We start from the raw sequence: 16,810 nt of genomic DNA, 5'->3' as shown, positions 1-16,810 counted from the left end.
CCTTTGCTCTGTACTCTTACCCAGCTCTTGCCAAACTCTTCATGTATGCCACAGAGCCATGTCTTAAGGCTTCTTCCCTCTGAGTTATGTGTGAAAGTTTATTTTATTTATGGCTTAGATGACACTGAATGCAACTTTGGTTGGGCTGGACACTGAAGCTAAAGATTTTTTTATGTAATTGGTATTGTGGAACCTTAGGATAGAAAGACTAACCTCAAATTAATGTTAGGTGAATGTACCTCAATGAATAGATAGAAATGGGATATGATAAAACACCTTTTGCAGAAAATTGCGAGGCACATGTTGTTGTTCTGCTTCAAGAATTGGTGTCTCCTTTCACTGATCCATGGGTATTCCTATCTCTAAAAACTGAACAAAACAAGATAAGGCATCATTCAAATAAATGACTTTATTACCGTAGTATTTACATTATTGCTGGAGAAGACAAGGGAGATAAACACATACTGTATGTGTTTAAACTAAGTCCTGTTGTGCTTCTCGGTATATAATACCCTATCAGTTAGAACCATATGTACACAAGCATTTTGTCCCTAGATGAGATGGGAATCTGAGTGAGCAAGATATAATCTCACCTAATAAATTTTGTTATTGTTCATATAAAGATAATACCATCTGCTTTTTAACAATATAAAGTATTTGGAAAGGGGCACATCCCTGTGGTTTCATTTTGTGCTTAAGAGGTTCAAAATAAAAGGCAGACATGCATTAGCAAAGTTAGAAACGCTAGGGAGTTAAAATTAAGGTCACCTTCTTTTCTATTTCCTCTGGTTACTACCTCAAACGGAGCCCTGAACCCTGCAAGTGAAAGAGATTTTGTTTGAAGTATCACTTTAAATTTATTATCTCTATGTCAAGCTACCCTGTGTTCAACTTTCTTTATACCCCCCTGGTTTTGCCTATTGTAGTCAAGGTAGCTGATTGTTGTTGTAGCAGTTTAGCCTCATTCAGTGCTCCAATATGCATACATCTTAATAAATTTGTAAACAAATGTAACTCTTATGAAATTACATGCACTACTAAGATACAGTAGATGTTGTTGCATGGAAAGCAGTGATTTAGTTCATTTGCATTGAGTTTGACTTTCATGTTCTTCTTGAAGGGATTCATTACAAAACACTTTATCCCTTTTGGGAAGAAAAAGCAGCTTGAAATTTCCCACTCAATACTTTAAAACTTTTTGTAAGAAAATGTCTAAGATGGTTCCTGATACTGTGCTTGTTTTTATTCATGCAGGTAATTTTTTTGCTTAAATTTGTATCAAAATCGTGTAATTTTTTGGCATATTGTACACCTGATTTTGCCATAAAACACTTCACTTGAAACAAAACACTTGCTACTCCCTTAATTAGTGTTTATCCATTTAACTGGACACTAGTACACTGGATGGCTGGTAGGCTCCTGGCATGTTTTGTATATGATCAGCTGATTATGCTGCTGTTGTTCTGTTATTTGAAATTACTTCCTATATGCAAATGCTGCTGTCTTGCACGACTGGGATACTGTCACATATTGCATTAAAGTCACTTTCCACATTTTATCAAACCCTATGTTTAAATCTGAATTACAACTTATTACAGGAAACTTTTTCTGGCCTTGTCCCTCCACTGGTCACACTTTAGCCCAGTTGGGCCAGTATTACTGTCCTGACTTTCTGCTTGTCTTTTTTCCACCCTACAGAACAAGATCATCCTGGACCCTTTGACATTCAGTGAGGCTCGTTTCCGACCCTCTCTGGAGGAACGCTTGGAGAGCATCATCAGTGGTGCTGCACTAATGGCTGACTCTTCGTGCACACGTGATGACCGGCGTGAACGCATCGTGGCTGAATGCAATGCCGTTCGACAGGCCCTTCAAGACTTGTTGAGCGAGTACATGAACAATGTGAGTTTCCTCTCTGATAATTTGATGCTCGTTAACATCAAATTGTCATGCGCCTTTTTTTCACACACACACACACACACACACACACACACACACACACACACACACACACACACACACACACACACACAAACACACAGACACACACACACACATACACACACACACACACACACACACACACACACACACACACACACACACACACCACGGAAACAGACACACATGCTGCTGATCTCCTTTGATTTTTATACTTAATCCTGATTACAGATATCTTTTTCCCTCTTTTTATACAACTGTACTTTCACCTCCCATCAAACATCAAGTCTTAACACCTAAAGCAACAGCTTTCTCATGAGGCTATCACAGCCTCACTAAACCAAATTAATGTCTTTTGTTTGACATATATGGATATATTTTATGGGTAATGCAAAGACTAGAACAAGCTATGTTACAAGATGTCAGTAATTTTCTTACCCTGAATGGCTCTTTGTCAATCCCTTTGGTATTTTCTTCCTCAGAGTAGTTCGACAAGTGCATAGGTGGGAGTAGATGAGACAGTGAATGCTGAGATGGTGGTACTTTGGTGAAAATCAGCATTTTGATGAGCTGAGAATAGATGTCAGAGGACTGAGTCTATTTTCAGTGCAACATCACTTTGTTGATAATTTTGTGATCCTGTCGGAAAACGCAAAATAACTACTTGACAAAGATGACAACTACAAAATAACACTGAATGACACAAGACAATGATACTCATCACAGACACTATTTATATTTTACTTTACTTTTACTGACATTGACCTTGCACACATGGCTTAGTTTTTAGTGCTGGACTTTGCAATTGTGTCATTAAACTGGAACCCATAAGATTTCTGAAACTTTCAATGTCAAATCTATTAAATGTCTGATCTCCTTTTATCACCTTAAAACCAAATGCGTTTTAAGTGTTTGATTCATTCCGGCATTTTTTCTGCCGAGATGTGCACAGACATTTTGATGGGCAGTAGTTTAGTTATAAAAAATGAGCACACATTCTTCCTCACTCGCCATTTGTGTGGTGCCCAGTCCTCATCTAGCTGCTGGCAAAATACTTACAGTTTGATATTTGCTAACATATATAAACATTCATCTGTCACGTGTGTGTACACACATCCAAGCAAACATGCACCTTAAAGACAAACTTAACTAAAAAAATGTTTCTCCTACCTCCAGAGGTTTAACTTCTCACGTTGCTGTGGTGGTGTTTAGGTGTGTTCAAGGATCCCATGACGTCAGTGTTAAGTGTGGTTAGGGGTAAAACAGAGCAGGTTCCTGACCATGCCTAGCCAGTCATGCTGGGTGTAGTCAGAGGTGAAATAGGCTTGAAACTTTTAACCAGCAAGGGAAGCAAAACACTGCTTGTCACCCTGGTGGTAGGTTCCTCTAGAAGTGTGTACCTGGATAAAATGTGATCAGAATATATATGTTACAAAATATAGAACAGAATAATCAAGGCTAAACATCTAACTTAAAACACACTACAGTATAATGAAACACAAGTATCACCACACAATGCCAATTAATTAAATCTATGCCAATTAACTGCTTAATGACAACTGATTAAGAACAAAATGGTCATACAGCATTCAGACATACATACAAACCAACCATAACTGAGTAAATTACGTATGTAATTATAAAGAATAGCTCACTTTGTGTTCATTAATATACAATGAAAGAAAGGTGTAGAGGTAACAGTGTGGAGTTCTTTTCAGGTCTCTTTACTGAAAGAAATAAATGCTGGCCCTAAAGACGCTGACATTATTGCATATTGTAATAATAATGGGGGCTTGGCAGGCCTTCTCACAGAACAGACAAAAAAAGTAAAAAATACTAGTAACAATTATAATAATATCTACTTTATATTTGGCCCATAACGATACTTTAGCTAAATATAAGTCTGAATAAAATGAAAATTTTGATATCAACAATGAGGGGTACATATAAAACCTCACATCCAGTGTTTCCCGTTCAAGGTTCACAAGAAATTGGTATCATAAAAGTAACATTGAGATACAGTCAACATGGCAACCTTTCAAGTGCCCTAAACAGAGCCATACATCACTGAAAAAGCAGAGCATATCATTTCCTCAGTGGGGCACTTACTAGGCCAGCCTTAGTTCTTACATAACCCCGAATGGGCCTCAACTGTTGGTGAGTTATTGCCCTTTTCAAAAGGACTGTAATGTACCCATGTGTTCATCTAAACTAGGACTCACACTGGTCCACATTAGTCACTGTAGCCTAGCATAGCCATCTGTGGAGGAATTAACTCAGGAGGTGCTAATACAGTACCTTAGTTGTTATCCTGTCCATTCTTTTCAGATGTTTAGTGTTGTAGTAGTTAAAATGGCACAGGTAGTTAACGTGCACCATTTTAAAAGTGAATTGGTGGTTTGAAGTAGACCATTAGTATTGTTGCTTTCTCAAGGAGGGAATCACAGTGTTTGTAAAGCACTGGATTTCTTATTAAAGGGAGGAGTACTTCAGCACCTCAATAGCCACAATGAAGATCTAGGCCAGGCTGAAGCTCTCGAACAAGTTTTAAAAGAAATAAACATTACAAACAACCTAACATAGACTACAATATTTAACCTTGCATTATAAAATGTGTTTTGACTTTTTTTTAATGAACAAAATGTAATCTTAATGTTAATCCATTGATTTTCCTGAGTGTGCAACCTGCTCCAACTGTGCACTAAAGGTCGATCCAGCATATATTAAGTGTCATTTGTAGCCATTGAGCACTTGGCCAGCCAAATGTCTATTTTTCCTTACAGTCTCAGTGCCCCTTCTGGCCCTATAATATAATATTGTAATACTCTATAATCTTCAGGTTAGTAATGTATATTTGTTTTGGCATCTGTGCTCATAAAGTAACCCAGAAACAATGGGGGGCCATTAGATAAGGGACCTTATTATATACGAGATCCTCTGTGGTTGTAAAAGAATATAAACGGTGCAACAGCTAGCAGTAGTTCTACATTGCATGCATATGATTGTCTCTGTGACTCTGGGGAATGACCTAACCTTTTTTTTTTTTTTTTTGGTTTAAATTTTCTGTTGTTGTTGTGTTTGGGGTTTGCAATACCCTGCTGTGTAAGAGAGACCAAGGGGTTTCAGGATGCTCTCCTTTTACAATTCTAAAGATATTTAGAAAATATAAATGGTAATACCTTTTAATTCCTATAAAAAAAACATGTCATTCATCTCAACTGCATTGTGTTGTTATTGATAGGATATTTGGTAACGGAGATCTCAAAACCTAAAAAATCCAAGAAAATATTTAAGTATCTACATAACTAGAAACCCTTAGGGGTAAGCCCAGTTTTTTTTTTTCTTTTTAATTTGTGTGTGTGTGTGTGTGTGTGTGTGTGTGTGTGTGTGTGTGTGTATGCGCATGTGCGCATGTGTCTATGTTGGAAAACAGACTCTTTGTAATATTAACAGTATCTTAGTATCGGTTGCCATAGTTGCACAGCTCGATAAGACACATACTGTATGTTGTTTTATGGAGGAGTGGTAGGATCAGTCTGCAAAATTAGTGATTTTAGTTAAATCCTATAAGCAGAGCCTGTTACAGCTCTGTGTAGTGCATGTAGTGCATGAAGTGTAGGTGTGGGTCTTTCATTCAAAAAAACAGTGCAGACATTGTTTGCTCAGAGTATTGTGTTAAATCCACAGGGATTTTCTCCTTTAACTTCTGAAAAAGCTAAAATCATGTGCGTGTTTATGAACACTCAGATGCCCTTTCTCCCTCTTAAGGCATGGCAGCTTTTTGTAAAGTAATTGTGCCTTGGTTCATTAGGCCCATGAGTTGTGTTTTAGAGGCTACAGCTGGGAGATTGTTGACAGCCCCTGGCTGTCCTAGCAAAGAACATAGAGTAAATCACAGAGACACAAAGAACAGAATACTTCCACTTCTCAGCTTCTCAGCATCCCCAATGACGGTAAATCAACAACCGAGAGAGAATATGGAGGATATCATTACCAAGTCTGCTCATAAAGTGTATTTTTTAATAAATGATGTGGATACTTAAAATTGCTGTAAAAATGTAATTACAAACAGATGCTTTGTTAAGCCCCAGCCGTTTCTGAAAACAGGAATTGCTGTTGTGTATGACCTTAATTCAAAATGTTTACTCTAAGTTGGTAAGAAGAATAAGGCCATTGACTTAACTGGCAAGCAACTTATCATGGTTATATATTCCATCTTTTAGACTTTGCCATACTACATAAAAGCCCCAGTGAGTGAGGGGATAAATATGTCTGCAAGTTGAATATTTCCTATTTCTCTTTTCTATATGATATTTTAGATTTCTGAGAGGTAAGAACTCAATAAGACATTTTGTAAAGATACAAACATACACTATGTTTGTATCTACTGAGAATATTTGATACATTATATGGATAATTGAAGATTTTCGGTCATTGAAGTAGATTGTAGTTGCAGAGAACAGAAATAGTTTCCCACTCAGTGCGAAATGTATTAGCAGAAAACATTGTTTATCACTGCAACATCCAGAGACGTAATTCCCCCCCAGCAAAATGCTACCAGCCGGCACTCTCACAAAGTTACTCCTAACTATACAGTGAAAGTCCTTTGTTTAAAGTTTACTGAAGTAATGTAAACATCCAGTTGCCTTTATGTTTCCTCCTCCTTCTTCATTCAGTCACACCCCCCCTTCCCCTTCCTAACACACAAATTTTTATAGGAAGCTTGAACCACAGCACAAGGTTAATCAATGTGGTAGCTGGCAATAAATTAGGTTCAAGTGACAGGAGAATGTCCATACCTGTCTCAGCTGCTGGTGATCTGGTGATTGGTGACAGCAGGCCCGGCTCCCTGGCTGGTGCTGAATCATCAGGGGCAGCTGATTTAGTTACGGCAGCTCGACAGGGCCAATCTATCAATTGATCTGGGGAGTAATGCATTACCAGCTTGGGTCAAGGGAGCCTGGGCAGAATATAGCCATAGCCAGAAACCACGGCGAGTGAAAGGGGGCAACTCGGCAGGACTGTGAAAAGCAGAGAGAAGGATTTAGGGAGTGTGATAGTGAGTGCACTAATCTCACTGTTAGCTGGATGTCGCACATAAAACTAAACTGAGGTTGTGAGGTAGGATGATCATTAGGGGGAGACTGATGGCCTTCTTGCACGCACAGCTCCTCTGGGAGTTGCCACGTAGAATGCTTAATCAACAGTTGGAGTGACTGATCACGTACTGTAAAACGTGTGTGTTTCTTTATGCTTGTGTTGTCTACATCTGATCATATAATCTCCTTTCTTCACCTGCCATTGTCTTAAAAGTGAAAATGAGAGTGTTAGGACAATGAATAAAAGAGAGATGCAGCGAGGGAAGCCAAAGCTGCCGAACACTGAGCATTTACAGGTGCAGGGATGGGAAGGGCGCGGGCAATGATCAATACTGAGCTCCTGGGCTAAAGGCCTTTACATTCTTAAAAAAGGAGTAATGTTTGGACAGTCTGAAAGCAGTTAAAGCCCCTTCCCAACAGTGGGATGCAGGTAGGTGTGTGGGAAGCACTGCCTTTTTTTCTTAAACTTTACAAAACAGACATTCCAACTGTTAAGACTGCTCTCCTACATCTGCAACTGTCTGTGTTCAGTGATGAATTGCTGTCGTGATGAATTGTAGCAACAGAGTGGTGCTTTACTTTACCTCACTTTCAAGACACTATCTACTATTGATACATGCAAGGTTAGGAGAAGAGAAAAACTGATGAATCCCTAAAAGCTTTTCTTAATTTTGTTTTAGGAATAAGTCAAGATAAAATCTGTGTGTATGAACACTGATGAATGAAGCCCTGTGGCTGTGTACAACTCCTCTTCCCAGCGTAGACCGTCTTGAGAAAAAAATCAGGGGCCTTCACAGGAGAATGTGCACACTTGTACATTTAATTTCACCTCATATCCCACGTTTCTTATAGATCCACTTTATTATAAACATTCAAACTAGCAGTGTTATTTGTGCCTTTGCCAGTGAGCCATAACAATTCCATAACCAACTTTCAATTGTAAAAGATATAAGCCCACTCAAATCAAATTCCACTCACTCAATATTTATTGATAAATATTCATAATCAACTGTGACAATGAGAGAAACACACGTGCTGTATTTTTGAGTTAAATACAGTCTTTATTGCGCTTTTTAGATATTTAGTGTGTGATCTCATCAGCTATGTATGTGTCTGTAGCGGATAAATGCTTAACAAATACCAAGAGATGAGCCTTGGTGTCTCTCTGCCTACGCTGGTCGGTCCATACTCTGACGTTGTGCAACAAGAGTTCAAGACACCCACCTCCATGTCTGATCACTGTGTTTAATCTCGGAAATTGTCCAGTTTGTTGAATTAACAGCTGCTGCAGCCAACAGCCCTCAAACTTTGTTTTGTTAGTAACATTCCCTTCATTCTCCACAGGAACAATACGTACATCAATGTTCATGAGAGTTTTGCATTGACCATTTATAGTTAATAATGGAAGTGATTTGGGCAGAGCATGAGGCTTGCCAAAGTGTGAACATTTTCAAGTTGATTTTGATTTAAAAAGGGAAATGGCGTGGAGGCCTGCGTGCGCAGAGTTTTATAAGTCTGATTACTTTTCTTTGTACGCCATTTTTAGCTTTTGTGCTCATGTATACTTTTCCATAAGTATGGATCCAGCGCACTGTTTTAAAAATGAGGCCCTTGATCAATACTTTTTCTGTCCCTGAGCTCTTCTGATGTGCTCCACTGTCCATCACCCTAAGCTGGCTGAAGGGCACAGCTATAACAGATGCAAGGAAGCTGAATTCACCTTGACAAGGTTTTCTGAGGCTAATTGGGTGTGTGGGGGCATCAAGAATGATGGCACTGATAGGGGACTAGGTACTGGGTAACAATTTCAATCCATGGCTTTCTACCTTTGGAACTTACTTGTGTCAATGTCAAGTGATAAGATAATGGTAAAAATCTTTTAAATCTAGAATAACTGTTCTAAAAATACACACAATAGCTTAACAATGGCTTAATGGTATAAATGTAGCCTAAATTGAGTGTATTATCAGCATAGCTTTAGCCCAGAATTACCAGAATAACAATAGTTTTCCAAACGGACAACCTACCAATCAATCAATATATAGTACATTCACACAATATACAGATGGTGCATATCAAGGGTGTTATTGAAGGTCTGTTGTTAATTTCTGACAAATGACAAACAAAATTGCAGATGTAAACAGTGTCAGCTTGGACACGTCACTGCGGCCCTTTTCAGCTGTTTTTTTTCTCGACCAATCTTGGCTAGCTCATTACATGACCCTCCTGTGCTATTTGTTTTCATGTTGTTCTCCTTGGTTTTCTGGAATCTGGACAATCCAGTGAACATGTCTCTTTTTCATCTAAACTATATGCAGCAGTGGACTTCTAGCAATTTGGTATGAACATTTGTTCCATCAATGTTATATATTGAACAAAAACACTAAAGTATATTCAAATGTAATAACAAATCTGACTTAATCTTTTGTCCGTATAAGAAAATTTAATATTGTGGCAACCCGGACATCACATCACAAAGCACATAGTAATAAATCCTGCTGTTTAAAAAATGTAACAAGTGTTTTCCTCAGCACCAAATTATTCATTTTAATTGATTCCAGTGTAAGACTAAAAATGTTAGTGAGTTTCCATTATCTGAAATTTAAGCATTTGGCACACACTGTAGTTCATACTTTTGACAATAATCAACAGTACACAAATGTACGGTTTTCAAAAGCTCTCACTGTTGCAGAAGTTTATCAAATTATATTAAAAAGGCTGTTATTACAAACAGCAGAGCAGGGTTTAGTTTATAAGCAATATGCAGTATAGAGCACAACTGTACAGATGTAAGCCATGAGGATCCACTTGTGCTATGGAAAGAGAGATTCAACCAGTGCCTGGTTTTAACTGTCCGTGCCCACTACTTTGGTGCGTGCTGTGTCTTTGTGCTCCCCCTCTCTCTTTTTCTCTTATGTGCTTGTTGCTTACTCTTTTTCACAAGCTTTTCTTTATCTTACTCTTTCTCTTCCTTTTGTTATTTTCGGTCAGGCAGTTGGTTACATCAGTGTTGTTTAAATGCAAATAACATTGAACAAAATTCCAATCAATAATTTGTATCTTTGCCTTTATTTGACTATCTTAGTGCTAGACCCTAGACGTTTCCTTATTATTCTAGCAGAGGAACAGGATTTCCTTGTAACAACCTTTCAAATTTTACCATGATTGTAATATTGCACCTAGTAATTTAATGCCAGAGTTTATCAAGATCCTTCGTGAATGATTAGTGATCAAATTTGCAGAACCTCCTTTCTCTTTTTTTAGTTATTCCCTTTGATTATTTCTCTCTTTTTCCAATTGTCCTCACATCATGGTCCCTCCAGACTCAGCACTTGCTCCCTGTTAAATGTCCCAGGCCCAGCCATAAATCATTGGTTCCCCACAGCGTCCCATGCCCTCCCTCCCATCTGTCAACACCTAATGCGCCACACGACAAGCTGCAATCCACTGTGCACCACCAAAACAGTCACTTAGCTTTCTCAGCTATTGAAGGCTGGCTCAAAGACATAGCCCCTGAAGAGGCTTGACCAGAAAGCCCAGGTAAAAACTGTAAGTCTATTTCAGGCCCTTGGGAGACTAAGAGGACTCCATTATTCCCACCACTTAAGTCTGAGAGTGAGTTGGAGACAGCTGAAGCAACTGACCCACAGTGAATGTCCACTACCGAGATAGCAAGGCCACCTGCCTGTGGATGGACCAAAGTTCAAAGAGATTCCCTGCTGTGAAACATTCACCAAACAACCCATAGGGTATAAGAAGGATCTTCTTTTTTAATTCTGTAACTTTGCCGAGCCCCACTCGCATTCAAGTATGTGGGATTGCATTATTTTTAAGGTTTTTTCAATGCCTTTGAACAAAATAAATGGAGCCTCTTACCAATCATTCAACAACACATACAGCTCACACTTGATCACTAAAGTGAATGAACTTTTCTCTGACACACTTTCAACCAAAACCGAACATAAACTTCACAGATAGCGGTTACTGAACATCTGTTATGTTACATTGCATTGCACTTTATCTACCAAAGACAAATAACTTTGTCCAGGCCATGTGCAGTCTCTGTACAACCTGTTCAAACACAAATCGAGTTTGGTTCCAGTCCACTGAATTTAGTAATTGGATGATATTCTTGATAATTCGCTATCCTATGCTGTGTTGCTGTCATACAGCCAGATTTTTTAGCTCTTGTTTCTCAGTATTTTTGTTTTATTTGATGATAAATGATTTTCTATGCTCTTAGTAAATTATTTAAAATTCTTACAGGCAAGTGAAGTCAAGTTTTTCTGTGTGACACCTTTCGAAAACAAGGTAATTCAAAGATCTTTATGTAAGACATGCACCTTTCATTACTATCCAGGTACTGTGTCCCTTAAGGATTTTAACAGTGCTGACTAAGTAGTATTATGCTGCTCCCATGCCTGATGTTTTTGCCCATGAATTCATGTTGCCAACATCTGCTCTATTCGGTTGAGCTCCAGAGACAGTGCTGGCCATTGTAGTAAACTTAAGTCATGAGTTTTCAGTCAGAGACCCTTGTGTTAAGGAATCGAATCTGAGCAGTGATGGGGATTCTGCTGAGAGACCTAATTCACCTTAATAAATACATAAATGAACATTAAATCTTACGTAAATGAACAATATGAAATACCACAAAAGGAGGAGGTTTGGGTGGTGGACTGTGGCAGCCACAGAGCTGTGACTGAGCCTATCATTGTGAAATCAGCCCATCCAAGGTTGACTTCAGTGCTCTGCCTTAACTAACACTATTCTTAATTTTTGTAGTTTTCCCAGAATGCTCTTAAAAAGATACTTTTAGTAGTCATTCTGCTATTTGCTCTGTTTTTTATGGAGGCTACTCTGAGGGGAAAGGATGACAGAACAATGAGGAAGAAGGTCATCAAATACATTGTGTTGGAGGCAACTTTCAGAGAAGTTCACTCTTAAAATGTTATTTTCTGAAAACCAAATTTAAAAAATAAATTGTGTTGTCACGACAAAGCCTGAGAAATGGTTGAAAATCTACCTCATTTTAATCAGGACAACCTTCAATACAGATCATTAATGTTTTGATGATAATGTGTCCACAGTAACCTCAGCTTCCTCCTTTGAGCTGACATAAGTAGGAACTGACATGGTGCCTTTTGAAGTTTGATAGGCTGTGTATATAGAAACCCTTCTACACAACACAGTTTCACTTAGTTGTTTTTTGCATGTGTTGCATTTCTTTTATCTGAATGACGCTTATTAAAAGTGATTCTGACCGCTGTCATTTAGTTATGTACCTCTTATCTGTCAAATTTACATCAGGATACATGAGCAGTGCCGTGTTATGGGCAATCATGATCAGAGCCTATGATCCATGCAAGGTGTGAATGGTGGAAAACAGGGTAACATGTACAACATGTTACTTACCTTGATGGTGGATGAGGTTGGAGCTTGCCCAAACTGCAATAGCAGCAAGTGTCGCCTGCAGCACTGTGGCTGTAGCTTCTTTTAACATTCTTTGCTTACAAGATTAAAATCTGATTCTCTGACAAAAAAGGTGGAGAATAACCTCCATATTTTATTTAGACTATTTATTATCATACATATCATACTACTAAACTCTATTACTAAGGCTGGTCTTCCTCCAATGGCTTCACAATAAAAGCCATCTAATAGTTAACCAGTGAAAGGATTTTAATGTGAAACAGCTGCAGTAATTGTTTGCTTTGCATGTGTGGCACTTTAACAGTAGCAGAGATCATTACCGCTCTGATCGATAGCACTGCAAATGCTGTTGCCCGATTGCTGATGGTCGTTACTACTGGGTGGCCTGCCCACTAATCCCTATGGTAAGGGATAGCTAATGATATCAATAAATATTTTTTTTTTAAACTACAGCTGACTCATTTGCAGTTGCCACTGTTCTGTCTGCTGAGTTCTGGTAAAAACCTATGCTGTTGCGGAAATAGTGGCACGTCTTATCTGTTAGCAGCAGCGGCAAAAATATTTAAAAGAGGCACCTTGAGCATGCACAGGGTTTAGGATAGTGTAAAGTTTAGGGTTCATTTTTGCCTTATATTCATACTATACAAACACATTAACTTAGCGGGGGGGGCACTCGGACAACCTGATGTATACTTTGGCTGGGGTGCCCCGAAGCCACCCAGATAGGCATCTGAGTGATTCTATAGGCTTACTGTCGAGGCAGTTGGGCCGTCCACAAAGGCACATGCAAAGCACTTGGGCTAAGCAGACAAGTTACTCAGGGAAACCTAGGCTGAAGAGGAGGGCTCTTGGGCCAACCAGCAGGGCACTCAGGAGACCCTTTGCCTGAGCAGAGAGGCAGTTGGGCTGAACATAAGGGCGCCTGGGGCCAACCAGACTAGCACTTGGTCCGACAAGAAGATCCCTTGAGCTGACCTTAAGGGACAATTTAAGGGGAAATGGGACAGGGACAAATGTCCCCTTGGTGTGTTTACTTCACCAAAATATGAGGCATGAAAGTTCTTAGTAGTCCACAGACATACAGACTGGTGGCAAATTAAAGGAAAAACCTGAATAAATTAGTGGAGAAACATAACAAATGAAGATGCTTCCACACAGTTAAACTGCATGGTACAATTAAGAAGTTACATCCAATCATGCTCTGTGGCATGTATAAAAATGCTGAGGAGGCCCAGCTAATTCTGATTTTGTATCAAGATGGCAAGAGTAAAAGATCTAAGTGACTTTGAAAGAGGGTTCATCTTTGGGTCACACAGTGCAAGAGCATCAGTCACGAAGACAATGGAAATAAGCCTCCGGGCTCTGTTGCGTTATCCTGGCCCTTTCCTTTTATCTACTCACAAAACTCCTTGGCAAAGCTTGTTTTTAAAAAAAAAAAAAAACTGAACTGTCAAATACAATCAATCAAAAAACTTCTTAACATGCTAGTGTTTCAGTAGGAACAGTGACTAAAGTGACATCTGCATTTAGATCTATGGGAAAAACATCAGTAAATAGGGTCAGAAATTGTGGTCAACAGCGCACATTTGATGACCGTGATGCTCGTGTATTAGTGCGATATGTAAGGAAAAACAGAGAAGAAACTCTTCCTCGACAATTACAGAGAGAAGGATATTATAGTAAGGTTGCATGGGGAGTGCATGTGTGGCCTCTACCAAGAGAATGGTGCAGGCCTGAATGGTTGAGCCCTAGAGTGAGGGGATCTGGTGGCTCTGTTATGCTGTGGGGGACATTTTACTGGCATGCTTTGGGTCCACATCTCCCCTTAGAGGGAAGGGTAACTCCAGTAGAGCTCCAGAGACTTGTAGAATGAATGCCGAGGTGCATTGAAGCTGTTCTGGTGGCACGCAGTGGCCCAACACCTTACTAAGACACTTTCTTGGTTTTTCCTGTAATTTGTCACCATCTGTATTTTTCAAGAAATGGGCAATTCACCACACAAACAAAAAGCACTCTCAGCCCTCCCGTGCACCCCTGTGCACACCACTGGACAGAAATACTGGTGAGCATATTTGAGGGGAATTAGAATCTGCCCTTACCCTGTACCCCCTAACCATCTGTATCAGATAAAATTGTGCTTATATTGATCAGAGTAATTGAATCTGGCATGACTTTGCATGGTTTGTCAAACTCTTGCCAAATCCTAGAGCTATAATAATCAAGATCAGCAAAATAACCTGCTGACCTAAAGGTCATTTGGACTTAATCATGAAGTCCAATAATGTCCTGCTTACATCAATTACTGTTTAGATCCTCACGTTGTATTACATAGTTTTTTATATCTCCTGAAGTCTATGAAGTTATCTGTGTAACACCTCATGCATCTGATAACAACAAGCCCCAAGATGCCGCTCCTGTTTTGTCTGCATGCTCTCCAATTTTGCGAGTGGTAGCTACATTATCATCTAGAGAATGCCACCTGCCGTACTCACCATTCCAATTATACTTTGCTCTGTGGCAAGAGAAGAAACAGAATCCTCTGTAGGCGGTAAGCAACCAGCAGAAGGCTGTCTACACGCCCTCATGTCACCATCTCTGATGAGGTGATCGGATAAATGAGACTTTAATTGGGTTTTTAGGCTAAGTCATATTAGGAGATGAGATAGAATTATCCAGGAACATATTAATGTAATAAAAAGCTCTCAGATCTGGCAGCTCTATTGCATTAGAAAGCTGCCAGCCCTTCTCCTCTCTTCCCCCTCCCTCCGATGCTATCCCCCTCAAGGGCTTGCTGCTTTGAGCAGCGCTAACATGATTGACATTGATAGCTGGATCAAACTATAGAATCAGCCCTAATATCATTAAGTGAGCAGACATGGAAGCAAAGACCTGGACTCTAACTGTATTAGCTGCTACATATGTTAGGGTTATGGATGCGGGGGGCTAAATGCATTGGGAAATCATGCATGCAAGCCACAATTTGCTGAAAAAAGGTGTCCCACTGTGTATATGTAACCTTTGTGCCTTTGGGTGCACGCTACTGTGTGTGTGTGCAAATGCATGTGTGCAAATGTGGGCTTTTGTGTAGAATGAACTGTGTTGGTGTTTGTTTGCTCTTTACATTAAACAGCATTATTATCAGTCATGGTTTCCTGTTGCAGAACAGACACTTCCTCATTTTGCGTAAATAAACTGAGACCTGCACATGTCCCTCTATCTGTGAACAGCTGTTTCTAAGGAAGACGGGATTAGTTAAACTGGGTATCCACATGTAGCCCTGTGCAGTAATGCATTTTATTCCAATAATTAGGATGTTATTCCCTCTAATACTGCTAAATACTTTGGTATTAGTGAGCACAATTGATGAAAGAGCTCTTAGTCATCCTCCACTTGCCAGGTCAGACATCCTCCTGTTTGTTCCAGGAACTGTACAATCTTTTGTGCTCATGGTGACCCTCTTAAGGCCAGCCTGTCACTCTAATTATATGTCATCCAAATTCCAAATAGAATCTTTTTGATGCTATTGGTTTTGGTCACCCATAATAATCTAGCTTGCAGAGGACATACTGACTGAACTTTGAGTCATCCTTTGTGCTTTTAAACAATGTTTTAAGAAACAAAATTAATTGATCAAATAATTAATAAATTGATCAAATAATTCTGATCAAATAAGTTTTCTCAAATTTTCTTCACTACTCTTTGTTTTACATTTACAACACTTGCACTCACCACATTTTTTTCTCCTACACATTAGGTGCTTGTTTCATAAAGGGCAAATGACTGGTTTGCTTACATATCAGACAGGCAGTTATGATAGAGCTCTACTGTGCTCTGTTTAGATATACAATTAGCATTCTGAAATTTAGGATATTTGGGATATCAAAGTAAATAACAAAATAAATACAAAAAGGCAATGTTCTATTGTGTCTTCATGCTTTGTTCCCTGTTTCTTTTTCCTAAACTCCTGTATTTGTCACCTTACACTCCTCTAAGGTGAATAAAAGCTGTAAAGAACTGTGACGTTTATTCAGCTTCTTGTTCTTTTTGGACATTCTTGGCAGAATTTCTGACCCTGAGTCCTGAAAAATGAATTCACTGGGAAGCACACAAATTAGCATGCAGTCTGGCAGATATTTGTGTTTTTTGGCATATCCTGTATTATTCCTCCCATGTTTTCTATTTGTCTCTCTCCTATCTTCGTTTGGACTTCTCTGTCTTTCTGTCTTTTTCTGCGTTAAGTCACATTGCTTTACCCTAACTCTCGGCCCTTCACTCTGTGATTGAGCATTTGTGCGAAATGTAGTGGTGCCCCAACACAAAGCTTTGCCCTTTCTCAT

The 16,810-nt window shown here is 39.2% G+C and overlaps 1 protein-coding gene and 1 long non-coding RNA gene across 3 annotated transcripts in view; one reads left to right on the top strand and one right to left on the bottom strand.

The window, feature by feature from the left end:
• The window catches only part of ctnna2 (catenin (cadherin-associated protein), alpha 2), a 347,985-nt gene that overhangs the window by 130,637 nt on the left and 200,538 nt on the right, over nt 1-16,810 (top strand). For both annotated transcript variants that reach the window (XM_040147173.1, XM_040147174.1), the window contains exon 7: nt 1,699-1,902. In XM_040147173.1, the coding sequence (XP_040003107.1) occupies nt 1,699-1,902 (204 nt within the window). The remainder of the gene's footprint in view (nt 1-1,698; nt 1,903-16,810) is intronic.
• Nucleotides 2,383-6,811, bottom strand: LOC120800812. Its single transcript, XR_005709016.1, has 3 exons — nt 6,741-6,811; nt 3,112-3,341; nt 2,383-2,511 (listed from the first exon to the last, which is right to left on the bottom strand). It is a non-coding gene; the product is annotated as an uncharacterized LOC120800812 (long non-coding RNA).

The sequence above is a fragment of the Xiphias gladius genome, chromosome 15, assembly GCF_016859285.1.
Source record: "Xiphias gladius isolate SHS-SW01 ecotype Sanya breed wild chromosome 15, ASM1685928v1, whole genome shotgun sequence".
NCBI classification, from domain to species: Eukaryota; Metazoa; Chordata; class Actinopteri; order Istiophoriformes; family Xiphiidae; genus Xiphias; species Xiphias gladius.
Note: the sequence above shows the minus strand (reverse complement) of the source record. Positions and strands in the feature narration are given on the sequence as shown.